Source organism: Bidens hawaiensis, unplaced genomic scaffold, assembly GCF_021521415.1.
Source record: "Bidens hawaiensis isolate Kalapana, Puna unplaced genomic scaffold, B.hawaiensis_p1.1 tig00006109_1, whole genome shotgun sequence".
Lineage (NCBI taxonomy): Eukaryota > Viridiplantae > Streptophyta > Magnoliopsida > Asterales > Asteraceae > Bidens > Bidens hawaiensis.
The window spans coordinates 351,662-362,554 of NW_027491407.1; the positions used below are offsets into that span (position 1 = coordinate 351,662).

At 38.1% G+C, this 10,893-nt stretch overlaps 1 protein-coding gene across 1 annotated transcript; it reads left to right on the forward strand.

Moving 5' to 3' along the window:
* The first annotated feature begins 611 nt into the window (after positions 1–611).
* Positions 612–2,540, forward strand: LOC143631581 (uncharacterized). Its single transcript, XM_077100300.1, has 4 exons — positions 612–1,019; positions 1,405–1,854; positions 1,972–2,278; positions 2,375–2,540. The coding sequence occupies exons 1-4, from the start codon at positions 612–614 to the stop codon at positions 2,509–2,511; spliced, it is 1,302 nt and encodes a 433-aa protein (XP_076956415.1). The 3' UTR covers positions 2,512–2,540.
* Positions 2,541–10,893: the final 8,353 nt, after the last annotated feature.

The window sequence follows — 10,893 nt, forward strand, 5'->3', positions numbered from 1 at the left end:
TTGTACACACCATATCAAACCTAGTTTCAAAAAATCTAGAGGCGTTTGTTAATAAATTGGATCAAACAAAATATACGTAAATCAGATGATTATCATTCCAGCCTTTAAAACTCTCCGGTGCTCCTCGTGAATCTTGATTAGTTCATTGTTCCAGTAGTACCATAAAGTACACGAATGTCCCCGTCATGTAGTTCAGTTGGTTAAAGGGGCGGAAGACTTGGAACAATAACCTAGAGGTCGTGGGTTCGAATTCCGAAACCGATCCTAAACGCCAATCGCCTTGCCGCTGAGTGAGGTTGATTTACCTCTCACGTGATGGCCTAGGACGGTCTGGCGTGAGGCGGTTTGCGTGTCCGGAACAACACGTTTTGGAACAATAAAGTACACAAATAATATTCGAAATAAATTGCTCAAATGATCCCCATGAAGATAAAATTTCATGTTTGGTCGTTTATTTTAAGAAATTATGCAAACAGGCTTAAATATTTACTCAAGTTGTAACACATTTGAATTAGGGTTCTTTAGAAAACTATTTTGCTTACAATAATTACTATTTTAGAAAAAAGTTGGTTTCAAATGTTACGTTACCATAATTCCCCCATGCAAAGGCCATGGACGCCGAGAATGTGGCTCTCTTAGCAAAACGAAAACGGAAAGATTTTTCACGATCAAAATCAAGCGTTCACGACGAATTACACAGCTTCAGGTCATGGCTCCGGTGGATGTGTGTTGACCAATCCAACCGGTTCACGTTTTGCCTCTCATGGTTCGTGTTCATAATATTCACCTTCGTTATCCCGTCCTTCTCCCATTTCTACCTCGCTTGTAGCAATTGCGACAACCGACACGCAAGGCCTTATGACAGCCACGTGCAGTTGTCTCTTAGCAGCATTGCCGCACTTTCGTTTGTTTGTCTCTCCCAGTTTGTTAGGATTTATGGGCTTCGTAGGTTTCTGTTCTTCGATAAGCTTTGTGATGAAAGCGAGACGGTCCGCAGGGGTTATACCGAAGAATTCAATGTATGTATATGATGTGTTTTTTTTTTCCTGAATTTGTTATGTCGATTTTGACATGATTGATTAGTTTTACGTTATTGGCTTGTTTATCTTGACGAGCTAAAATCTTGAGATCGAGCTAGCTCGTTTATTCTACTTCAAAGAAGTTTTTATATAAATGCAAAATTTATAAAGATATTCAACATAATCTAAAAAAGCGAGTCAACGAATTAAGAGTGATGTAAAACTTGGGCTTAAAATATGATTGTTGATGCTATTTGAGTTATAGCTTATAAATATAAAAAATTAGGCTTAACTTATACAAGACAAGCGAGCCAACTTACACTGGCTCAAACGAGTTTTTTTTATGTACACTTCTGATAGTTGTCTTTTTTATATATAAATACAGAGCTCAGTTAAGATACTCTTCATATTTGTTGCACCATGTTTGGCTGCTGAGGCTGCATATAAGGTCTGGTGGTACACTTCGGGTGCCACCGCCATTCCATTCTTTATCAATGCTATGGTGAGTGATGCTGTAGCATGCTTCTTGGAGCTTGCATCTTGGTTCTATAGAACCGTGGTATTCTTCCTAGTTTGTATCTTGTTCCATCTTATTTGTCATCTACAGATCCTTCGTCTCCAGGATTTCGCTCAAGTGTTCCACGTAGACTCTGATGTAGAGTCTGTGTTGAAAGAACACTTGAGGATCAGGAGACATCTGCGCATTATAAGCCACAGATACCGTGTGTTTATAATGTGGACCCTCCTCCTTATCACAATTAGTCAATTCACATCGCTTCTCGACACCACGCGGCCCAAAGCAGATCTCAGCATCTTCAAAACTGGTGAAGTTGCAGTAAGTGAATGAGAATCTTTTTTATTTGATAATGTGATTATAGAACCTTTTTGAAACATTTATGGTTAAGTTGATGTTCTTCTGTATATAAGTTGGTTTTGTTGGTGTTATGTGCAGTTGGTTTCGGTAAGTTTGCTTGCTGGGCTAATGATACTACTGCGGAGTGCCACAAGGATCACACATAAGGCTCAAGGGGTCACATCCTTAGCTGCTAAATGGCATGTATGTGCAACCATTGAGTCATTTGATGCACCAGATGCAGACACAGAAACCCCACCAACGGGTGCTGTCGAAAACCAAGTTTTTCGGCCTGATCCATCATCATCTGATAATGAGGCCGGTAGTGAAGATGGGTTAGACAGCACTAAACTCATACCCGCGTATGCTTACAGTACCCTTTCATTCCAGAAGAGGCAGGCCTTAGGTATGTGCAAATTTAATTCACAATCAGATCATGATCATAAAAAGTTGTTCACACAATATTTTTTACCTGAATTTTGTGTTTTGAACTTGTTCTTAGTAACGTATTTTGAGAACAATCCAGCGGGGATAACGGTTTATGGATTCATGCTGGATAGGACTTCAGTGCACACTATAGTGATGATAGAAATGTCATTGGTGTTGTGGTTACTTGGAAAGACTGTTGGCATCTCTTAAAGCCTGCAACATGTAATATTTGTCTTATGTTGTTTATATTATGATTTGAATTTTGTGACAATTCCTGATTCCTTGTACAGTCCCAAAACATCCATGATATAAATATGTTTATTCTTCATCATTGGATAGATATGAGGTTTGTGATTATGGATAAAGTTCAAATACAAAGTGTCACAAAAATGGTATGAGAATCGATCTACTCCAATGATCTTATATTTGAATTGTTGTGATTAATTTAATAGAAAAAATAATGAAAAGGGAATAAAAGTAATAACCCACATTTGCTGATTTTCTTTCTCGACATGCAAGTCACACGTCAATCAATTCCCCCATAATTTTTAAAAGTTCATAACTTTTTCATACGACAAGTGTTTTTTTTAAATATTCACCATAATGATAAGCTTTTTTTTATCTTTATTATGAGTATCAGATTGTTATATACAAAAAATAAAAATAAAATTTGTGGTTTTTATACATTGTGTTATTGGTTGGCCATTGTGTTTTTTTTTAATTGGGTTTTTCTATGCATTATGTTTCCGGTCATTGTTTTTTCAATTGGTATCTATATTAAAGATAAAAATTAAAACAAAAATTACGTCATTATGTCTTTTTGTTCTTCATTGTGTCTTTCTACACATCGGTTTTTTTTTTTTGGTCCGTCATTGTGTATTACTTTCATTGCCTTTTGTTCGAGATTTGCATGTGGCATTCGCTTAATTTGAGAAAAATAGTATTATATTTATTGTGTGTTGCGTTCAGATCATTGTGTAATATATGTATTTTTCAATGTGTTTTAAATTCAGGTCATTATATAATAGTATTCATGATTTTGTTTTATGTTTTAAGTTATTGTGTAATATGTAGGTATCATTGGTTTTATGTATTCGACATTTTGTTCTTATTTTATCAATATATTTACATATTAAAAGTACACAATGGTGTTATTAGTATTAAAAGTTTTCACGATGATAAGTAGAAAGACACAATGACATGTAGAAAGACACAATGATGAAAAAAGACACGATGACACGCAAAAGGACACAATAACTTAATTTTTGTTTTAACTTTTATACCCTGTTTGGTTGAATGAAATTCAAGAGATTTCAATGGAATTGGAATTTAAATTCCATCCCTTAGTGTGTTTGATTGGTTAACAAAAGGATTTGGAATTGGAATTCATTCAAACCAAATCACACAAATGAAGGAATTCAGATTACTTCATTACTTTGAAGGATTTCATGGGATTGTGTGTGAATACCATAAATAACCCTCGGCCTCTACCAACAGATCCAAACCGTCACCACACTAATCAACACTACCACCCACCGCCAACCAACGCAGGTTGCACGCCACCACCATTGTCGCAGCCCCTCCCGCCACCAAGCAACACCGTCGGCATCGACGCCGTTGGCAAACGCCCGTTGTAGACGTCACTGACAATTTCTCCTGCCACCACCACCAACAACAACAAAATTTCGGCCACCTCTACTAACACAGTTCCGGTGAAAGATTTGTCACATTATTTCAGATCTATCACGTTTTTCAAATCAAATATTCATGCAACAACCGATTATGAGAAGAGAGAAAAGAAAGAGTTGGGTTGAAGTGAGAAAGGGGTAGGTGTTATGGCTGTCGGCGCTGGTTGTCGCCGAAGACGGTGGTTCGCTGCTTTAGAAATGAAGAATGATGGTTACTTGGTTGAGGATATATCATGCCCTTTTTTTCTTTGACTCATGTATTGATTTAAGGGTAAATGTGTATTTTTGAGCTATTTTCCAATTTCAATTCCATTAACAAAGTTACAACCAAACACATCAAGGATTTGCAAAGGGTTTTTAAATTCCAATTCCGAAACAATTCGTGAACCAAACGCCCCTTATATAACAAAGTCATACTCTGATGCTCGTATTAAAGATAAAAAACGCTTGTTTTAAGTCTTTAGTTTATTATATGTAATTCTTTAATTTTATTTATATTAAAATACTTTTATATAAATGGTGAAATGACTGATATACCCTCATGTGCAAGACACATTATTAGATTTAATGAAAAAATTTAACTGGGTTAGTGGCAACGGACGTAACGTGAAGGAGATTTGAAACATGAAGCATGTTTTCTGCCATTTCTTTTGCTAAAAGGACGTTCATTGAAAAAACGATCAAATATAAGGACGTCTTTTGCTATTTTGTCTTAATAACATATGAAAAAATTATAGACGTTTTAAAATGATTAGGGAATTGACATATGCCTTGCATGTGGAGAGAATATGTGTTATTACTTTTATGTCCTTATCATTTTGGTCCCCGCTTGACACATATCAATTAATTATGACTTCTCATACTTCTTATTTTTGTGAACCTTTGTAAAATAACTCTAACCCTTGTAATTATAGGCTTAGTTTTTGTTATCCATTTAAATACAATAATATAAAGGCGTTTGGCGTCTTGGAAATAAGCATGACGTAAGACATTGTGACACATCCTATAGTTCGATAAATAATAAATAAAAGATTTAATATTTAATATTATGAAATTCTTATTTAATTGAATAAGAGTAAAAGACATGGATTTAGTATGGATTTCTAAAGTCAAAAGTGGTTTTAATAATTATGGGCTTTTAATAAATATTGACTTTGAGAAAAATATGAGCTTAGCCCATGAGTCAAGGAGTATATAAACCCCTTTCATAAAACCTAGATCTCATTCCATCCATCTTTCACCTACACCTCAAGAAAGCACACACACTCCTCCATTCTAACGCCAAATCCCGTTTTTAAGTGAGCAACCCATAATGACCCGATTATTACTATAGATCTAACCATCGGGTCGGTATCAAATTTTAACAGTGTTCTTAGCATATAAACGAAGATTTCCACCAGTCGGATCTTCGATCAGATTCGGGAAGTCCAATTTTTATCAGGAGAAACGTAACAGTGAAAAATGAAGTTTTTTGGCGACTGTTCAGGCTTTTCGACGACTATAGCGGCAGTTTCTGGTGACAGCGATCATAGGGTTTCGTAGATATTGGTGAGACGGTTCCATGGCCGCTTGAATCGCCCAAATCGGAGTTCGTCTGATATAATTTTGGGCTATTCGAGTGTTTTTCGAACAGAAACCACAAAGGTATGCTTTTGTTAAAAAGGTTTACTTTTCGTGCACGGAATTGCATGAAACTTGGTGGGATGATAGATCGCATCACGATTATTGATAAAGTAATGAACTTGTGAGTAAATGGGTTAGTTGGTTCGGTTCGGGTAAAATGAGTAGTGTTCGGTTCGTGAAAATGACGAGTAAACGAAGTCGGTTTTGCATGAAACTTAGATAGTAAATCGGACCCTAACATGTAGGAAAAACATAAACTTGGTGATAAAAGAGTTGCAGGTGAGATTCGTTTGAAATGAGATTCGTTTGAAAATGAGATGAGACTCGTTTGAAAATGAGATTAGACTCGTTTAAAAATGAGACGAGATCCGTTTGAAAATGAGGACTACGGGCCTCGTACGTGCTATGATATAAGTGTCAACATAGGAAAGGACTGTGGACCTGGTACGTGCTGTAAATGTAATGTGGTAACATAGGGGAGGACTGCGGACCTCGTACGTGCTATGACATAGGTGACAACATAGAGAAGGGTTGTGGACCTTGTGCGTGCTGTTAATGTATGAGGGTATAGGGAAGGATCGCAGACCTTGTACGTACCATGAATGGTGAGCACAGGTAAGGACTGCGGGCCTTTTACATGTTCATGACCTTGAGCATAGGTATAGACGGCGAACCATGTATATACTCTTGGTAGGTTAAGGTAAGTGCTGAACGTGAATATGCTAAATATATATACGTATGGTCGAATGTTAATAAAGTTTGTATGAATATATGAATGTGGACAGGTTAAGAATTGTATGTGCATCTTCGGATACGAACGTATGAATGGTACGTATAACTTGTTGTCTGTTAAAACTATAACTCACTCAACGTAGCTGACTTCTAGTATGCACGCAGGTAGTTGATTACAGAAAGAAATGGAGCTTAGAGTGCACTCAGGGCTATCTACACGGTGTTGGTACCCAAAGAGTCGTTTTAGAAAGAAATTATTATGTAAATGTAATAACATTCGGCGAAAGTTTTTGTAAACTCTGATAATTAAGCTGTGTTCAAGTGTAAATCCAACTGTTAGTAAGGTTTCTGGGTTCGGGTCCTTACAGTTTTGGAAGAAGCATGGTATGGTTAGGCCCATTGGAGACCATTAAGGCTTATATGATCTACAATCATCCATTGAAAACCTGTTAAGGCCTTTTGGATGTAGTAAGGCTCATTGGAGACCATTAAGGTATATATGATATATTTTTGTCTATTAGAAAATTATTAAGGCTTGCTAGACGTAGTAAGGTCCAATGGAGCACATTGAGGCATATATGATCCAATGTTGTTCATTGGATACTTGCTAACGGCTGATAAGCTTCGTAAGGCCTATTGGAGACCATTAAGGTATATATGACATACTATTGTCCATCGAAGACTTGTTAAGGCTTGATAGGCGTAGTAAGGCCCGTTAAAGCCCATTAAGGCATAACATTGATGGTTATAAAAAGGGGTAAAAACATATCAACCACATCAAATATGCAGTCTTCAAGTATTAGTCAATCTTCTCTAATGACACAACAATTAAATCAACAACCAGAAGTAACCGCTGTTGACATATTTTTGGGCGTGTCTGAAGGTAGTTAAACAAGTATTACTTACTTTCTTCCTTACCTTATATAGTTAATTCATTACATCATGGTGATCATTCAGTTAGATAACAGAAGTGCGGTCCCCTACAACAAGTACCTATTAAAACGATATCAGGCACGCATTAATGTTGAATGGTGCAATCATGCGTCATCTATAAAGTATTTGTTTAAATACATCAACAAAGGACCGGATCGACCTACTGTTTTTTTTCCAATAACAACACACAAGCAGGCGTCGAGCAGCGAGAAGTCGACGAGATCAAATAATTTTATGACTGTCGGTATTTATCTGCTTCTGAGGCTGCATGGCGTATTTTCGGATATGATGTTCATTACAGAATGCCTTCTGTTACCCGACTGCCTTTTCATCTTCCATGACAAGAACATGTAGTTTATGGAGCGGACGATGATCTTGACAATGTCTTGGACAAAGCTGAAAGTGTCTCCTCTTCCATGTTTAATGGTTGGATGGAGTGCAACAAAAATCATGCTAAAGCGCGTAAATTGGCTTATGTTGAATTCCCTACTGAATTTGTTTGGCATCAAATACCTCGTCGTTGGGAACCAAGGAAGTTAGGATTTTCCATAGGTAGAATTCATGCGTGTCTCCTGCTGCTGGAGAAGCGTACTTCTTACGAATTCTTTTGAATAGAGTTAAAGGTCCAAAATCCTTCGAAGAAATTCGCACTGTTAACGGTCGTGTTCAACCTTCGTTTAGAGACGCTTGCTACGCTCTTGGATTATTAGAAGACGATCAAGAATACATTGAGGCAATTGAAAAGGCAAGCCATTCATCGTTGGGTCACGCACTGCGCACCGTTGTTCGCTACAATGTTTTCAACTGATAGCCTTTCTAGACCAAAACATGTCTGGATAAATACTTAGAAATGGCTTTTTGATGACATTCTTTACAACCAACGACGTCTTTTAAAGTCACCAGGTATTAATATATTTCAAGTGAGTTTTACAATCTGTATATTTATATATATTGTCATTAATATTAACCAATTTTTTGTTTCAACTTTCACAAAGTTGTCGCTAACTGAAGATCAAATCAAGCAGCTCACTCTATTTGAAAAATCTTGCTGCGCAACAACTCAAGCTTAAGAAAATATACGACCATGCCTTTCCCTAATGACGAGTACATATCTATTGCATCTAATAGTTTGATTCACAAAGAGTTTTCATACGATCAAAACTTGCTAACACTGGAGTTCCAAACTCTATTGATTCAATTACTCATGAGCAGAAAATATTTTTGATCGTATAATGATGGTTGTTCAGCAGAATAAACGGGGTGTGTTCTTCGTATATGGTTATGGTGGAACATGAAAAACGTACTAATGGAAGACCTTGTCAACTGCCATAAGATCAAAAGGCGAAATCGCCCTAACTGTTGCTTCAAGTGGAATTGCTTCGCTATTGTTAACCAGAGGTCGCACGGCACATTCCAAGTTTCATATTCCTATAAATCTGAACGAGGATTCTACTTGCTACATGGATCCACGCACAAGCACAGACGAGGCACAATTATTCGAAAAAAACAAATTAATAATCTGGGATGAAGCTCCAATGGCTCACAAACATGGTTTCCAGGCTCTTGGCATGTCTTTAAAAGATGTCTTATCTTCTAATTTGCTATTGTTAGGATTAAACGCACACACGAAACTGAACACGACACGAAAGCAATAAACGAACACGAGGATTTAACGTGGTTCGGTCTAAACTGAACTACGTCCACGGGTGGCAACTAGGTATATCTTTATTGAGTGACAAATATTACAAGTACATAATGTTGTTTATATAGAGACTGAACTAGGGTTAGTAAATTATTATGCAAGAAATCTAAACCGGGCCAACAAGGCCTACGAACCCAACAATCTCCCACTCGGAGGCCTTGAGTACTCTCGTCTGCACTCCTGATTGTACTTCTGTAATCTGAACATTAAACTTCTTCTAGTTGCCACCGCCTTCTCATCAATTAACCTGAAGGCCCGTTGAAGCTCCCCGGAGCTCCAACACGTCAGTCATGGCTGAAACTGCCCCTGACCCATTCTCTGTCCCTACCGGCTCCCACTGTAACGAACTACCGGATCCTGAGATAACCTGAGAACAAACACTCTCCATATTCAGCAAGTAATTCATTGGAGAGACTTTTACAGCTGGAATACTGGTTTTCTTAATCCACTGTCGACCTGGAACTGTAACTGAAACACGATCTGTGCTCCCACTGTCACGATGTCCCCCAACTGATTTAACCTTCCTAGCTCGTTCATCCTGAATCTTCACTTTGGCTCTGGGTTTGTTACTTGCAAAACGAACCTTCTTCTGCCCACGAGATTCTGTGAACCGGACTTTGTCTTTCACCAAAACTGGATCCACTCCTTTCGGTGACATATCGACCATATACAACGAACCCATTTTCTTGCCACGAGCAACCACGAGATTCCCTTTGACTACTTTCCACTGCCCATTCCCGAATTTAACATCGTGCCCTTGGTCATCCAACTGCCCAACTGATATCAAACGTTTCTTCAAACTTGGAATAACCCTCACGTCTTTCAAAGTCCAAGAAGTACCGGCTGAAGTTATCAAATCAACGTCTCCCATACCCGTAACCTCTAAAATATCATCATTCGCTAGTCGAACCTTTCCAAAATCCCCAAATTTAAGATTCTTCATCGTTTCACTACAGTGAGTGGCATGAAACGATGCACTAGAATCCATCACCCAAGCATCAACGCTACTCTCAACACTACAAACCAAAGCCTCATCACTACTGACCCCGTCATCTGTGTCGTCTTCTGTAACGTTCACCTCTTTCTTACCATTCGGACACTGATTCCTGAAGTGTCCTTTCTCTTTACAACCCCAACATTCAATATCCTTACGAGTCTTAGACTGACTCCTCTTCCTGCTCCCACTGCCTCGCTGTTTTCCCCTACCTCTACCTTCTGTGACTAGCATATTGCCTGATGATTCACCTGAACTTCTGCGTCTTGAATCTTCTCCCAGAATCAGATCTCGAATCCCATCGAAAGTAATATTTGTAGACGAACTACAAACTGCAGTCACTGTTTGCGACCAACTGTCGGGCAAAGAGAATAATAACAAGAGGCCTTGAACTTCATCATCAAACTTAATGTCAACTGACACTAAGCGGGACAAGATCGAATTAAGATTATTGATATGAGTTGTAACTGACCCACCCTCTTTCATTCTTGTTGTCACTAGCTCTCGGATAAGATAGACTTTATTCGCTGCCGAAGGCTTCTCATACATGTTGGATAGTGCCTCCATCATACCACGTGCTGTGGTTTCTTTCATGACGTTAAATGCCACATCTTCCGACAACGACAAAGTAATACAAGCCCTAGCTTTCTTGTCTAACTTCTTCCAATCTGCTTCTGACAACTTTTCTGGCTTTTCATCCTCAAGCACTACATCCAAGTCTTTCTGACAAAGTAGTGCCTCAATCTGCATCTTCCACCAACCGAACTTCTGTCCGTCAAACTTCTGTATCGAAATCATTCCGTCTTCTGCCATAACAATGACTAAAACGAAAAACTGGATAAAAAAAAACAGAGACAGACACAGCAATACGAACCTGAACTTAACGATTGTTCTACTGAACTCTGTTAAACAGTCAACCT

Bases quoted from the DNA above. Each gene is read 5' to 3' on its own strand.
- LOC143631581 (XM_077100300.1), top strand. From the start codon at position 612: ATGGACGCCGAGAATGTGGCTCTCTTAGCAAAACGAAAACGGAAAGAT. The intron at 1,020-1,404 runs GTATGTATATGA...ATATAAATACAG, and splicing joins GTTATACCGAAGAATTCAAT to AGCTCAGTTAAGATACTCTT. The intron at 1,855-1,971 runs GTAAGTGAATGA...TGTTATGTGCAG, and splicing joins TCAAAACTGGTGAAGTTGCA to TTGGTTTCGGTAAGTTTGCT.